The 17,101-nt window shown below is 38.7% G+C and overlaps 1 protein-coding gene across 5 annotated transcripts in view; it reads left to right on the top strand.

The window, feature by feature from the left end:
* LOC122826908 (E3 ubiquitin-protein ligase HECW2-like) overlaps positions 1-17,101 on the top strand; it is a 51,072-nt gene that overhangs the window by 10,857 nt on the left and 23,114 nt on the right. For 3 of the 5 annotated variants that reach the window (XM_044109278.1, XM_044109281.1, XM_044109283.1), the window contains exons 5-14: positions 3,755-3,830; positions 5,366-5,535; positions 5,729-5,871; positions 7,661-7,761; positions 7,917-8,743; positions 10,334-10,475; positions 12,024-12,125; positions 12,996-13,146; positions 13,407-13,510; positions 15,963-16,087. In XM_044109278.1, coding sequence (XP_043965213.1) covers positions 3,755-3,830; positions 5,366-5,535; positions 5,729-5,871; positions 7,661-7,761; positions 7,917-8,743; positions 10,334-10,475; positions 12,024-12,125; positions 12,996-13,146; positions 13,407-13,510; positions 15,963-16,087 — 1,941 coding nt within the window. Of the gene's footprint in view, positions 1-3,525; positions 3,624-3,754; positions 3,831-5,365; positions 5,536-5,728; positions 5,872-7,660; positions 7,762-7,916; positions 8,744-10,333; positions 10,476-12,023; positions 12,126-12,995; positions 13,147-13,406; positions 13,511-15,962; positions 16,088-17,101 lie in introns of all 5 variants that reach the window. The other 2 variants (XM_044109282.1, XM_044109279.1) reach the window with 2 other exon arrangements.

Here is a 17,101-nt window from a genome sequence, read left to right as displayed (position 1 = left end):
TTACTTTTGTTTGGAATCGGAGTTATGATGGCGATGTAAAAAGCGAAAAACGAGCAAAGTTTCCAACTGCCAAAACGCAGAGTGTAACTGACACCAACTGCAGCTCCATTAGAGTGAGAATTTAAGTGGATTTTTGACCTCAAAGCAATTTTGAAATCACCATCACGACCACAAATATTGTCCTATTGGTATCAAACTCAGTCATGATATTTCTAAAGAAAGCCCAACACATCACAAAGGACACTTCTCACCCTGGACATTCTCTGTTCTCACTGCTGCCTTCAGGCAGACGATACAGAGCAATCAGAACAAGAACCAACCGTCTCAGAGACAGTTTGTGCTCTACAGCAATAACAAAACTATCTATCTATCTATCTATCTATCTATCTATCTATTTATGATACGCATGCCTGCTCCCATAAAATGTTTTTGAAACTTCTCTAGGGTTTATGGTTTTATGACAAGGTGCTTCAATGGTATATTAAAACCATTAATTTAAGTAGGGTTTTTCATCATTCTATCAGGCTTAACATTTTTAATCATGACTTAAAAATATCTTACAAGTAAAATTAAATTACAGTCATTTAAGTCAAGGGCTGAGTTGGCAGATAAAAAACTACAATGATAACGGATCTCTGACTGACTACAGAAGGAGGATGAATGTTAGAACTACAACACGGTAGAATGTTTTGAGCATTACATAACTGATTTAACCCAACCACTGTTACACATGGGATTAGTGTTACCATATAAATGAAGCTTACTCAAAATTTCAAAATAAAACCCTCGATATTCTCTCAGGTTAGTGCACTGCCTATGGTGGGTGCAATAATATTAGCCTGCATTATCTTGTTCTTTCAGGTTAATCAATCAAATTTTATTTGTATAGCACATTTCAGCAGCAAGGCATTTCAAAGTGCTTTACATCAAATCAAACACAAAAACACAATGCAACAGAATCAATAATCAAAACACAATATTAAGTCAAGTTCCATTATTAAATTTGTATTTGACTACGTTTCAAATACAACTCTAAACAAGTGGGTTTTTAGTTGAAATTTAAAGAAAGTCAGTGTTTCAGCTGTTTTGCAGTTTTTTGGAAGTTTGTTCCACATTTGTGGTGCATAGATGCTGAATGCCGCTTCTCCTCATTTGGTTCTGGTTCTGGGGATGCAGAGCAGAACCAGAACCAGAACCTGAGAGTTCTGGAAGGTTGATACAATAACAGTAGATCTTTAATGTATTGTGGTGCTAAACCATTCAGTGATTTATAAACTAACAGTATTTTAAAGTCTATTCTTTGAGCAATAGTGGAGCCAGTGGAGAGACTTTAAAACTGGTGTTATGTGCTCTATCTTCCTGGTTTTAGCCAGAACTCCAACAGCAGCATTCTGGATCAGCTGCAGCTGTTTGATTGATTTTGTTGGACAGACCTGTGAAGACGCTGTTACAATAATCAATACGACTGAAGATAAACGCATGGATGAGTTTCTCTAGATCTGGCTGAGACATTAGTCCTTTAATCCTGGAAATGTTCTTCAGGAGATTAATGCACTGCCTTGCGCAGCAAGATAATGCATTAGCATTAGCACAAATATTAGCATTTCACTTCCTTCCACTATGAACCTTTAATCTAACATAAGTATTTCAGCTATTTCTTATACATTAGCTATGTTTAGTATACTCAGAGGAGGAAGTGAATGTAAGACAGCATGCTAGTGATTCCCAAATGTTACTGACAGCATGCATCCTAACATTAGCATTTTGGCTAATTTCAACTGATACACTTACTTTAACATACTCAATGGTGCAAGTCCATGTTAGTCAACATTCTTGGAATTCTCCACATACTACTGTGTAATTAGCTTAGCGTAGCATTGATGCTAATTTTTAGCATCAGAACGATTTGTCTAAACCGAATGGCGCACTTTACCAGGCCCCGGTTAAATTTCTTCAGGAATTTTCTAGTTTATTTTACAATTTTGTTATTGCGTTTAATCAACAGAGGATGTTACAACCTTGACATGATTATACAAGTTGTTGAAATTTATCAGAAGCATCATGAAATGGTCGGATCCCCTTCTTTGACTGCAGTGTGAGCTCCAGACACACTGCAGGGTAGTGATGGGTCCAGCAACACCAACGCATCGGTGCATGTGTCAAGCCCATAGACCAAAACCTGCGTCGGTGTGCGTATTGCTTTCAGCAAGTTATGTGACCGATACAGAAACTGTTTAGAAATGACACTGACGTACCAAACTGTGTTTATAAGGAAACAAATCTCTCAACGGGATGCCTTTGCCAAAATAATTCTTGATCTTTTACGGTACAGCGTCAACTATGGAGCCTCAAGACAAACGAAAGGTTTCGTAGTTTGGGACCCTTTTGATCTGACGTCAGAGAATAAGGCATTGGTTATCACTTTGTTGTTGTTTCATTCGGTTCTTTTCAGTTTCTACTTGATCTATCTGAATCCAAATTCAGCTGAAATTGACTCTTAGTTTACTTTCATGTTATGTTCTGCAGGTTATGTGTTGCATATGTTTATCCTTTTAAATTATACATTTCATAATTTTATTCTTAAATGACCCTCCATTAAAAAAAATCTTTAGACATAAAAAAAGAAAATAAAGCAACCCCGCTGTAAATAAATAAAAAAGCAAAACACATTCATAAAGATCTACGTACAAAATAAATATAACAGAAAAAAATTAATTTATATGAACAATATACAGTGTCACTAAAATCAGTTTTATTTAAATAAATCCACCTCAATGCTGAGCCATTATAGTGCCAGGCATCAGAATGAAGTCCCAGATACACCCAGGATAAACTCAGGTATACAGCCATTCTACAAATTATTCAGTTGTTTTTTATAAACTATTTCATAAAAATGTTTTGTTTACATAATATTTTTCTACAGCAGGAGTTATTGTGTCAAAAAAACAGAACAGGCTATAGTTCAAAATTTTGGAAAAACGTATTTTTTTGAATGAAAACGTTTTGAAAAAAAAAAGAAAACAAAAAGTCCACAAGCATCCTCATTCCAAACACGTTCACTTTCATTTTTATCACTTGGTACATGTTCACATTATTTATTGACTGGATCTGAGAATATCAAATATATTTTGAATTTAGCTGAAGATATGACATAATACAATATATAAAATACAATCACTTAAATCTTATTGTATAGATTAGGTCATCAAATCAGTCTGTCAACTACGTTGCCTGTAGGGATTTTTAATGTCCAGCAGGTGTCAGTATTTAGTGACATAGTATCAATAGAGTTTTGCTATGGGTCCAAACGATACATGACGCCTCATTTACCCATCACTACTGCAGGGGAAAGAGATTTCACACTAGACAGAATAACCAGATAATTCAGTCCATTGAATATCCAACATGGGTAAGGCAAGACAGGGAAACCCAAAAGAGAAAATGTGGTTGTGACTGTGGTCAAATAAAGAAGGCATTGCTGGGCTCATTCATGGGCTTTCAAATATCTGACACTGTCTGCCTCAGAGCTGAATATAACGGCTGGTGAACAGGTGGATGACATGAGCATGACTGCACTGTAGCACAGCAGCCTGAAGGTGGATCAGATGAGATTGATTGCAGAGGTGAGAGCTGAGGAGGAAAACAGAGCAGGCAGACGGGCAAGAATCACTGCAGATTTTTTTGTTTGTTTTTGAAGGTGAAGTGAGATTAAACTAAAATCACTTTTCCATGCATTTGTTTGTTTTTGAAATAGGTGAGAAGTGAAGGCCAAGTGGAGGAGCAGTCAGGAAGTGAACATTGTCGAAAACTTGTCAGCTTCACCCTGTCAGGTAAGAAGAGTTTATGCACAGACAAGTAGAGATAATTTGTAAAGCACATTTCAGCAACAAGGCAGTTTAAAATAATTTACATGATAAAAACATAACGCAATAAACTATTATGAAACAAGCGACAAATATTCAATTTTGTCAAATGCCATCATCAAAATGAAGAATACTCATTATCAAAGATATTGATCAACATTCCAGTTATTATTAGTCAAATACAATTCTAGACAGCTGGGATCTTAGACTTGATTTAAAAATCTCAATGTTTTGGCTGTTTTTCTGCTTTCTGGAAGTTTAGTCCAGATTTGTGTTGCATAAAAACTGAATGTTGGTTTGGTGTTTGATTCTGGTTCTGGGGTTGCAGAGCAAACAAGAAGAAGAAGACCTGAGTGGTCTTGAAGGTTGATACGACAAAAGATCTTTAATGTATTTTGGTTTTAATCCATAAGGTGATTTATAAACTAACAAAAATATTTTTGAGTTTCAACACCTGATAGTTCGGTAGATTCGATTGGGGACCAAAATTGCAAAATTTGTTATATTTTCAACTCCTGCAGTTTGATTAAATGTGCAAGTGAATAAAGCATGCTATCAATTAAGGGTAAAAACTCCTGTATTTGACTAAATTAACAAAATTCCCAACTTCCAATATCACTTACTTGCATTTCCATGCACACAAATCAAAATGAGGTGGCAACAAACTGCAAACAATGAGATAAACTACACAAAATCCAAACGGTACAAACTCTGCCGCTCTTCTTTTTCTTTCCCTTTTCTGCATGCTGCTCACTGGTGCTCTAGGCTCTGCCCCTAAAATGTTATTTACATAATTGCCAGTGTTAAAATTAGTTTGCTAAAGTTTAACAGACCATAGCTCCTATACTTTATGAAATATTTCATCCTATTGATGATTGTTGCCATGTTCTACAAACAGTGAGGCAATTAGATCAGTCTGTAGTTTATTGAAGATTTAAAAATTACTGTGGCTGCAGTGCCCCACAGCAGAGGAAAAATATGCTGATGAACAAGTGTAAGACATCTTTAAGCCACTTATATTCTGCTTTTCCTCTCTCTCTGTCAGCTTTACTCAACACACAGACCAATTGTTATAGCAACTAACACAATGCCTCCACTATGTGCTTATGCAATAACATAATGAGTACTGTGGTTCAGGGGTATGAGCGCAAAGTTAGATGATGGACATTGTTCAATAAAGCAACTGTGTGGTTTTTGTGTTGATTTTTTAAATTCAGTAATAAAGTGGGCATGCAGGGAGCCAGTATAAGGACTTAGGAATGGAGGTGATTTTCTTCTGGATAAACTGCACCTGTTTCATTAACTTTTTAGGCAAACCTGTTGCAGTATCCAGTTTGACTAGTGACAAACATATGAACAAGTTTCTTTGAGATCTGTCAGAGTTTCTAGAAGTTATTTAATGCTAGAAATGTTTCTCAGGCGACAGAAAGCCAACATTGTAATGTCTATGCTAGCCCTATGGGTATTGACAAGAAAGTTGCCTATAACTGCTACTGTTTCAGATATCCAGGCAGTGGGGTTGAAGAAGGGGATGTTTTTTAATCCTGACCCATACTTGAAAATGTCCATCCTGCCCGGGAAGAGGAGCGGCCTCCCCAAATTCACTCACCATGGCCAGGAGAGGCGCTCCACCATTATAGCCAACACCATCAACCCTGTGTGGCACGGGGAGGTAAGCACACATACACTCTGACAAACTCATTGGCCCTGATCATGCATTTATGACATTGGATATCAGCAGATGTCCAGTTCTTGAAAAATGTGTTAGTTTTTATGAAACTTTTTATTGCCTGTTCTATCTGCCAATTTACCACTAAGAATTGTTAAGTATCTAGGTGAAAAATTAGTATCTCTGTTTTCTATAGAAGTACACCTTTGTGGCTCTGATGACTGATGTGTTGGAGATTGAAGTGAAGGATAAGTTTGCCAAGAGCCGACCAATCATCAAACGCTTTCTGGGTCATCTGATCATCCCTGTGCAGAGACTTCTTGAGGGGCCAGCAGTTGAGTGAGTTCACACCCAGACAAAAAACTGTCCTGTACAACTGACATGTCTAAAACAGTGGTCTTCAACCTTGACCCTCAAGGCACACACTGAGTGTTTTACATGTGTCGCTGCTAAAACAACACATCGCTTAAATTTTTTTACTATATTTCAGCAAAAGCTTGTTAATCAGCAGTCAGTTGAAATAAGGTGAGCTGAAGCAAGGAAACATCTAAAACATGCAGGCTGGTGTGCCTTGACGATTATGGTTTGAAAACCAAAGAACTGATGGAACCAAAGAACACTTTCCCCAGGGAATACTTCATGTTGGCCTTTCTATTGCTCTTTTAAAAGTTCATAAATTCATGAATCTCAATATTTATCATTAACTGCATTTCCATTACAAAAGTGTACAATGTTATGTCGACATTCCACTAATGTTGAAAAACACAATTTCACAATTGTGGTGTTTCCATTAACACCACAATGTTAATGTTAAACAACTTATTGTTTCAAACAATAAGTTGTTTGAAACAACTTATTGTTTCAAACAATAAGTTATTAAACGACTTACTGTGCCATTATCCTCCTACAACAGGGGTGGACTCTCCTGGTCCTGGAGGGCCGGTCTCCTGCAACTTTCAGATGTATCTCTACTTCAACACGCCTGAGTCAAATAATGAGGTCATTAGTGCAGTCAGGTTCTTCAGAACCTGACTGCACTTGGGAGGTGATTTAGCTGTTGGATTCAGGTGTGTTGGATCAGGGAGACATTGAAGAGTTGCAGGACACCGGCCCTCAAGGACCCAGGAGTGGTCCTGGAGGGCCCACCCCTGACCTACAACTTACTTTTGTCCTCTTCATTTTTCTGGGAGTACTAACATGCGATTGTTAATGACATGACTTGTGTGGTGTGTTTTTCCTTTGCAGTTTTGCAAAATAAACAAATTTTTGATGCAGCTAAAAAAACCACCTCATCCTACTACTAAAACGCATTATTGGGAAAACTTGAGTTTTTTCTAAATTGAAGAAGTGAAGTGAAAAAAGTAGAATTTTGTGTTTGTATTTTTGACTTCTAATTAAAAATTTGCCTTGGTTTGCACTTCTAAAGGCCTGAAAGTCTTGGAAAAGAATACAAAATAGAATTCAAAAGGAGGATCTTTGACGTCCAGCAGGTTCTGAAAACAGAAAAAGTCACACATTGTTTTTGGTTCAGGTCTTGTTGCATCAGATCCCTGGTGCTGTTCAGAACGTCATTTAGCCTGTGCTGAATGACGTTCTTGCTGAATGCGATGGGTTCTTGTTTTAACCGTAAAGACAAAGCAAAAGATGCTTGCTGAAACTTTAAAATAAAAAAATATAGTTTTAAAAAACACAGTAAGAAAAAATTTATTTATTGTGAATAAAGCGGTTACACAACACGCTTCTGATTTTATCAAATGGATTGGCTTGATGAATCTGACTCAGCAGGACTGGCTAGCTGAGTCGTAGCCCAGTGATTCCTCCTCACTCCACCAGGGGAATTCAGGAAAGCTGACCTTATCACATTAATTTATCTACTTTTCAGGAGAAAGTTCAGACAAAATGACTAGAAGTTTTCTAATTTTGGCTTGCAGACATTCATTCCTTCCAGTAGGAACCAGACTGCATTCATTTCAACTTCTGAACTAGCATGAGACATAATTATTGTACTTTAAAGAGCTTTATTTACCATTAACACAGATTGTGTGTGTGTGTGTGTGCGTGTGTGTGCGTGTGTGTGCGTGTGCGTGCGTGCGTGCGTGCGTGCGTGCGTGCGTGTGTGTGTCTGTAGGGGTCACCAGATCAGCTATAGCTTGTGTCGCCGCCTCCCGACAGACAATGTGACCGGCCAGCTTCAGTTCAGAGTGAACATCACTTCCACCGGACAAGAAGGTGTGCTGCTGGTTCCAATCAGCAGTTGTGAGGCAGTAGAAAAGAAAAGCCCTTTTTTTTTTTTTTTCCCAATGAAATATTTATTTAATTTAACGTGGTTTGTTGTAAACTCTGTAATGAAGTAATGAAACCCACCCCACACTTCTGCTCTACAGAAGCCTCCCCAGACGCTGGTGAAGGAAGCCTCCTGGGCAGCGGAGACCCTGGCAGCCCATCTGATGATGAAGATCTTCCTCAAGCCTCCTCATCATCTCGTGTCACAAATGGACCTTCTCCCATGGGTTCCGACAATACCCCCTTGTTGGTGAATGGCCTTTGTTGCTACGGAGAGAACATCCTGTGGCATGAGCCACAGGGAGAGAATGATCTGCCCTCTGCGGCTCAGGGGCATCATACCCATCGACAGGTGTCCCTCAATGACTACCTTGACGCTCTTGAGGCCCCCACTGGCCACGGTGACCGACTTTTGGTGCCGCCTTTGCCAAAACTGCGCTCCAGCTTTCCAACTGACACACGACTCAACGCCATGCTGCACATTGATTCAGATGAGGATGAGGATACAGCGGGGCAGCGCAGAGACCTATCACAGAACACAAGTGCAGAACAGAGCACAGACTCTGTAAGCAGATCACCTGCACAGAACGAAGATTTAAAGGAAAATATTGGAGCTGGACCAGAGAAAGGTCCTTCTGCTGTGGGTCAGCTTCCAACTGAGCCTCCAAATGCTGGAAATGAAGTAGCAGCAAATGAAGGCGAAAACGAAGCTTGTGCTCTAACCAGAGCATTGGTAGATGGGGCTGAAGGGTCTGCTGGAGCAGCACAGTTGACTGAAGAAACAGCTGTCTTCTCATCCCAAAAGCCTGGAGCTGAGGCTGCTGCAGCCGATCCACAGGGAGATTCTGGACCACAATGTTCCTGTCAGGAGCAGAGTAGCAGGATGGGAACCTGTAGCCCTTCCCTGGGTCCTCTTTCACCCATTCAAGTAAGCAAAAGAGACTTTTTTACTCTACCCTAAACTGCTGGGATCTGGGGGGGGGCATATATACAGTTCCTCTACAGGGATCTGTGTGGTTGAGCCAAACTGCTGAAATTAATTCTCATAGTTGCAGTTGTGTGATTAAAATCACATAATTTTGTTCTCAGCCTCGTCTCACAAGCTCCCTGATGAACCTTTTGCCCCCCTCTCCATGCAAATCTATCGTGTGATTGGTCTGCATTTTGTAGTTGTGTTTCAGGAATGCGTGATATAAACAGTATATGGTTGAAATGATATAAATTTGGCATATGACAGATATCTGTAGTCTACTGACTAACTACGGAAATGCTTGTTGATGACATCAAAACAGAGAAAGTGGGAAGCAGTATAGCAGAGAGGGCAAAAGAAGAACTTGTTAAAAAAGCAGGTGCAAAATATTAAAAATACCTGGACCTGGTTTATGTTTAACCTCCCAGGATCTTAGCATGATGCTCAAGAGGAGGCTGGTAGATGTCAGCGGGGAAACGGAATGATGGTCTTTCCAAAACCCCAGAAAGAAAACTTTGTAAAATCAGACAGAGGAAAATGACTTTCTTTTAAGACAGTGGGAGGGTTGAGCAGTAAAACCAGGAGCAAAAACATGCAATCTGGAAAGTGTGTGGAAGAGAGAAAATACAAGCATTCTTTTTTTTCCCTAACTTACAAAAAAAGTATGTGCTTGAATGCCGAGCAGTTCAGCTAACTAAAAGTTTCAGTCACAACATAAGAATAAGCAGGATTTGACTCAGACATCCATTACATTTATGTTATATATATTTTTCATTTATTTAATTAGCTTTGATTTAACCAGGTAGCCACCTTTGAGATTATGCTGATGCCCATCAATGCTACCTTAAAATGAGATTTGTTTTTAAGGAAGACCTGGCAATGATAGGCAGCAACATAAAACAAAACAGTTACAAACATTACATACAAATAACCTCCACAAAAATGTGTTTACGCTAACAAATATATACAAAATCAATCAGTATGTGATTTTTTTTTGTTTGTTTCTATTGTAAGATTTCTACAAATTATATTGTGATATATATTGTTACCGCCACCCATGACAACATGCATCCTGATATGAATTTTATGCCTTATCGCACAATTCAAATGGGTTTATTTATAGGGAAAACAGTGAGCTGCTGTTCTCTGGTAACGTAGGTTTTGGTCAGATGTAGAAGAGCTGAAATTAAACTCCCCCAGCACAGTTCTGGTCCAATGCAGAAGGAGTATGGCTCACTGACACCTTCCTTCTTATTTTTTTTGATAATCTGATAAAAACACTTTTATTTTGCAGTTCAGAGAGGGAGGAATTACTTCCTCCCCTACTAAACTTGTAAATTTGTAACAGTCGTTCTCTCTGCCGTTATTGTTGTATTTACTGTACTGTTGTAAACCACACACGACCAAATACCATGATGTTAATGTAGCGGGGTGGGATCTGAAAGGTCTGTGCGAAAACAAACATCCACAAATCACAGACATCGTGTCGACAGTTGACTTTGGGCCAACCTTGCTCTTCCCTTTAATCCTCTCCTTTTCTCCAATCAGGAGGTTGAAGCAAGGAAAGAACTTGCTCCAAAAGCAGAAGAGGAAGGGGCAGAGTCATCAAGCAGTGAGGTGAACGGGCCAGTTGGAGCATCTGCTCCGAACAGCAGCAGAGATGTCAGCAGAGGAGAGAGTTCTGAAGCTGGTAAGTGGGTTTAGGAGATGTTGGAAGACACATTTAAACACACACAATTCTTTTTTTTTTTTCAGTTTCATCAAGAGGGGGCAGGGGGTGGTTTAAAAATGGCGGATCGGCTGGCGTCTTTTTTATTATTTAAATCGTTAATGGCTGAATTTACTTAGGGTGGCCAGACGTCCTCTTTTTCCCGGACATGTCCCACTTTTCAGACCTAAAAAAATGTCCGGGGGGAATTTCAAAATCGTCCGGGATTTTGGTGAACTGCCTCAAAACACATTACATAGTGTTACCTCCCCCCGTTGGCGCATGTTTGTCCGCCGATTCTACCATTCTACCATTGTTTTGCCTCTGTTCTGGAGGGAAATTATAGTTTTCACAGAGGAAAAGACATAATTTGAAACAGATTTAGTGTTCAGTCAGGTGACCTTTGTCTGAAAAAAAGCAAGAAGAGAATAAATCAGTGGGAAGACAATATCCCAGTTAGCAAAATATGGATCATCGTGGAAATCTAGGCAGAAACATTGAATTCACTTTTAAGCTTGACATTGAAATGATATTGAAAGTGGTCAATGACTTGCAGGTTCAATCAACATCAGGGTTTCAACCATAACTGACACAATATCAATGTTGATGATAATATGGGTATTGCAGCTGAATATTGTCTAATCATTTCACACTGAAGGAGCAGTCTTGAGTATATTAACTTCAGACAGCAGATGTGAATTTTTCACTTACTTCTGTTGGCTGTAAGTTGCCTCTAGGATGAATGTCCTGCGCATGGCATCTGTCCATGCCAGCGACAGAGAAATCAGGGAGGAATAGTTAAAGATGAGAGCCTTATTAAAATCAGAGAGAGTGATGCTTCTTATTGCAGAGAGAACAGCTAAGCTTATTTGAGCTTGTGCACCAGTGAATTGTTATTACACCAGTCCACAGAATATTTTCCCAAAATATAAGCCTAGATAATAATAAGACTACAGAGTCATGAAGCTGTTTTATTTTAGCTTTAGATGGTCCAATACCTCCATTTCCAATAACTGCTTATCCTTACAAGGTCACTTGGAGGACCTTTTGACTATTCCATGGGTCATCAGGTGAGAGGCGGGGCACACCCTAGACAGGTTGCCATTCCATCACAGGGAAACCTGGAGAGCAATTTAGAGAGACCAATTAATCTCAGTCATTTTTTCTAATGTGGGAGGAAACCAGAGAACAAGGAGAGAACTCCATGTAGAGAGAGTAGGATTAGAACCTGTTTTAGGTCAGTTAGTCGCCAAATTTATATCTATCTACTGAAATTGATGTAAGTAATTAAATTATTAAACACTTTCTCATTATTCTGACATTTAGCAAAAAGAAATAATTTATGTAATTCTAACTGACATCAAACAGGAAAAGTCGGGTATGATTTAATGTCAGTGTCATGACAATGTGTTTTATGCAATGTATCCAATATGTCACTGAACTGTATAATAGTACCCTTAAAATTTATCAGCAGCTAAAATGATACGTTTTAGGTTAGCAATTGATCCAGATATTGTATGTTTAATGCAGGTGCCACAGCTCAGGTCAACAGTCATCAGTCTGTTCGGTCCCTTCCCTCTATCCGCCATGACATCAGCCGCTATCAGAGAGTAGATGAGCCTCTGCCTCCTAGTAGGTGTTTGCATATTCTACATGAAATGTATAGGAATACTCATAATTTGATGTGTTGCTTGTTTTTATTCAAATTAACTTCAGAGCAACTTCCTGTTGTTGTAAAGCTTCATTGCAGGTTGACAGGTTTACTCTATTTCGGACTGCTGCTCAGTATGACAAATTGGCCACCTTCTGGCAGAAGTTATGAACTACAGCAGAAATGTTACCACATTGTGGTTCTTAGGAGAAAAAAATACTTATAAATTGCTTATTAGTTATTCTATGATGATATATCGAGTGACTTTGTTTTGCCTCTGTTCTTGAGGGCAATTATAGTTTTCACAGAGGAAAAAAAATCATAATTTGAAACAACTTTGGTATTTAGTCAGGTGATCTTTGTCTGATTATGCATTCATTTAAAATTATCTGAAACAATTAAGAGGGGGGGAAGCAAGAACAGAATAAATCAGTGGGAAGACAATATTCAAAATATGGATCATCATTAAAATCTAGTTGGGCAGAAACATTGAATTCACGTTGAAGCTGTATTAGTTTAGCTTGATAAAATAAAACAGGTCAACTAAAATGAATAGATCTCTTTACTACTTTCTGTAATGAGACAGAAATTGTACCTTGATTTCTGTTGATTAGAGTACAATGAACAGAAATAAAATGTAATGTTCCAACAGAAACAAGGGTATAAAAAGTGCATTTGTTTGCTCCAAGTTACATTTTCTTAAGTATTTCCTAAAGTTTGACTGCGACAGATTCAGGGGCAGACATTTTCCTTTACCTTAATTCATTTGTTACAGACATTCTGAGTTTTTGTTGCTCATTTTGATTTGTGATTATCAGTCTGCAACTTTTCCCACTGTCTTCCTAACCCAGATTGGGAGGCTCGCATTGACAGTCATGGTCGCATATTTTATGTGGATCATGTGAACAGAACAACAACATGGCAGCGGCCTACTGCTCCCCCAGCCCCACAGACTCTACAGAGGTCCAGCTCCATACAGCAGATGGAACAGCTCAACCGCAGGTCAGTACCAACAGTTTCAGTTCCATATGTGATAGTCATCATGTTCACAAAATAAAGAGCTTATTCTAAGCTTTCTGGTTTGTCCTGATTGGACGATCACCACTCATTACTGGCACTTAAACTTCTTCCTTCACTAGAAGCAAAAATGATGCCAACTAGGTCATGAAAGTCATATGAAACATGAAAGTATGGATTTTAAAAATCTACTAATCTTTACATGACGTTTAGCTAGTATTTTGTATTGACTTGCACATCTACAGGTATCAGAGTATCCGAAGGACGATAACAAATGACAACAGACAGGAGGAGCAGCCAGCCAGTGAGCTGCTTGGGGATGAGACTGATATGCATCCATCTGTTCCAGGTAGCATCCAACCATACACTGCCGTTAAAATACACCACTCAACTTACTACCTTTTGTCATGTTATAACCATGTGTATAATCTGCACAAACTGGAACACATTTGGGAATTGTAAGGAAAATAAATATGAACCATGTGGTGTGTTTCTACAGTCCATACCTTTCAAGTCTCCTGTGTGGGCTGGGAAACGAACCGTTTTACCCTCCTTTCCCCTTGTGGTCCTTTATTATTATTTTCTGCCTCCCATGAAGTTATCAACAGGATAACTTGCCCCATTGTGTAGTTATCTTGTTTGGCCACATGATGGTGCCAAACCCAGTTTATTTATAATTCTTAATTATAATTTCAATGTAATCTGTCATATTATTAGGCCTGTCGCGATAAACGATAAATCAATTAATCTATGATAAATCAAAACTATCAACGTCATTTTAATTATCGGCTCTATCATCTCTTCCAGCCATTTTCTCTTTCTGTTGATGACACTGAATGAAAAAAGGCTCAACTCCGCTACTCTCCACTGACCCACCCTTCCTCATTTCCTCAGTGTAATGTCCAGTTCACACTACACCGTCTTAGAGCTGTCAGCCGATTGTCGGCCCATTTTCAAAACCTGAGAGATCACACATTAGCCAAAAGAAATCCTAGGTATAACGGTTGGATCGGTTCGATTGTGCCATGTGGTGTCCAACAGTAGGCACAAAATAATGGCTACAAGTCCATTTAACTCCTTTTAAAACCAGGCATTAATCAATGCTTTAGTACAATCTACCTGCAGCGCATGTGGCTCCAGTGTCAGCGTAACGTCCTTATTCAATGAAAATCATTAGAACCTATTTGTGTCACGTTAATGAAGAACAGCTGAAAAGTTACCGGGTTCATCAACTGCAGTAGCAATTTCGCTCCAGTTCCTCCCCTCGTCATTTCTATATTCTTTGCACGAAATGCTGAATAAACATTAATGTTGTTTCCACATATCATCTCTAATGCTGGACTTCGGGTTGCGCTGTGTCAGCTGTTTGGGATTCCTCTCTGTAATTTCCCCTCAGAAAACACGGAGGAGAATCCGCGCTTTCTGATTGGCTACCTGTCACATTCAACAGGCTGCGTTAACACTCCCAGTGGGGGAAAACCCCTGATTTAAATCAGAGCGGCCACGACCATAACACACCACACACTACAGGATGATCACAAGCGACAATCTTAGAACAATCAAAGTTCTCAGATTGTCTTAAGGGGAAAATGTATTTGTGAACTAACGTGTAGTGGGAACTATTGCATCAGGTAGTCCCGTCTTCTCTATTAAATCTAATGATTACTGAAGGGCAACATCTACACACACTTCATAATCTGGACTCTTTTGGTTGAATCCAGTATTTATTTACACTTTGGTGTTTTTATTCAAGTACATTTTTGTTAATGGAGACTGAGAATCCATTTTATGTTTGTTTTTGGTTATTTTGTTTATTTTATCAGTTCCAGTGTTAAGTGTTCTTTTGAAAATAAAGTGCATCTATCTTTGGCAGGAAATCGCATGCATTATTATGTAATTTCCATTAAATCAGTGTACAAAGGTCTTCAAACAATACCATCGTCTATCGCAATAGTTTTTGAGACAATTGATCACTCAGCAAAATTTGCTATTGTGACAGGCCTACATATTATACATTAGAACGGGATTTTCCAGGAAGACGCACAAAAGAATTGTCTTTCTAGACACATGACAAATGTGTTTACAAATGTGTCCAGATTTGTCATGACATGTAAATATCTGGTTCACTACCACAAATTCACAATGAGGACTTTTTAAAGAAATGTATATCTTAAAATAATGCAGTCCTGCACCTCCATGCTACTTGGGGGTGACACTATGCAGTTTCTCTAGTTGAAATGAGGAACAGGAAGAAATTCCCAGCTCACAGTTTTTCTTCCTCCACTGTGCCATGCTCAGTTTGACGTCTCTTAAACAAATCAATGCATATCTTCAATTCTGCAAACTCCATTACATGCTCAGTCTCTTGTCATCTTGTAGCAGCATTGTTTCATATCTATACTCCATTGGGATTTTGCCATTAATAGCCACAAGTCACACATTGAGGTTAAGTACTGTGCCCTCAATTGAAAAGGTAAAACTATTATTTTTGGATATCTAATAAAAACCAAACTGTGGACTAAGGTTTTATATCGGATTCAATTTAAAAAGAAAGAAAAAAAAAAGGCGAATCTGGATAATTATAAATTAATTATAATTGATAAAATGAATAACTTTCTTAGGGTTTTGTTTGTTTTAAATAAAAGATTAAAACGACAGATCTTTTCACTTACTTGCCTGTATTTTTTTGTATTTTATGTGGATTGAGTTTGTGGTTGTTACACGACAAAATGAGGAAAAGAGGCTTTTTTTCCCTCCTTGTCTGCTTTCTTTTTTTCTGACATTGCTCATTTGCCTTTCAGAGTTCCGGAGGGAAAACGGTGTGGCTCAGGCCAGTTCCAGGTCTCGCATCTCCTTGCTGCTGCAATCCCCCACCGCCAAGTTCCTCACCAGTCCTGACTTCTTCACTGTGTTGCATTCCAACCCTGTATGTACGCTGCTCAAAAGTACTTTGCAATACAAACTGGTCTAATCAGCCCAGGTATATAACCTGCTTCAGTCAGTAGATCATAAAATGCCTGTAAGTAAAAGATTGCCTATCTAAGAGAAGGCAGCTGATCACCAACAAAATATAGATGATGTGGAAAGAATGTGTTGTGGAAATATTAAAGCAACCCCACGAGACATCAGCACAAAGTTAGTTTGGTCACAGTTGTCTTTTCCAAATAGTTGGAAAAGACAACAAATATGCTGTTCCTCAGCATATCATCAAATTAGTTACAAAATAGCTGAAGGACAACAAGCTTAATGTTTTGGAGAGGCCATCACAAAGCCCTGATCCCAGTCCCAGAGAAGCAGTGAAGAAGTTCAGGGTGAGTGAGTCAAGATTCCAGTAAACTTATGTGAGAAGTTTTTGGAAGGAAATCCAAAACACATGACCAAAGTCAGAAAGTTTTATAGGAAAAGTATTATGTAAAATCTACTTTTTGAGCTGTACATCGTGTTATAATGTTACTCCCTCATAAAAAACAGACCTGGATTGGTGCTTTGATTCTTCCATGCATGTTTGAGAAATCCTTTTATTTAGCGTGGCAACTGTGCAAATGCCTGGGTGGAACTACTGCTGCCTTAGAGACACAGCTCCTCATCTGAGCTGCAGTGTCCAAGATTTTGCATCATAGAGCAGCACTTCTCAGAGACTCCACCACTCAGCTCCTTAAGACTACCCAGCAGTAGTTGGCAAACACCTGGTGGAACTGCTCATCTGCTGAGCTCGATATACTAACTACTTCTCAGGGCAATGTAAAAACGTTGTTTAAGTGTTAATAGAAACAACAATGTTGTGATGACTTCCTGAAGACAGAGTTTCATAAAGAGCAAGAGTTTTTAAAGAGACGGAGGCCCAGTTTCAACAGGTTAAATGACGATGTCAAATTTATTTTAAGTTTCATTTGTTATAAATATAGCATTTTTATAATAGCTGAAGTTAACTTATTTAGTT

This window comes from Gambusia affinis, linkage group LG24 (genome assembly GCF_019740435.1).
Source record: "Gambusia affinis linkage group LG24, SWU_Gaff_1.0, whole genome shotgun sequence".
Classification (NCBI taxonomy): Eukaryota; Metazoa; Chordata; class Actinopteri; order Cyprinodontiformes; family Poeciliidae; genus Gambusia; species Gambusia affinis.
The sequence above is the reverse complement of the archived record's forward strand: the minus strand, read 5'-3'. Positions and strand labels throughout refer to the sequence as shown.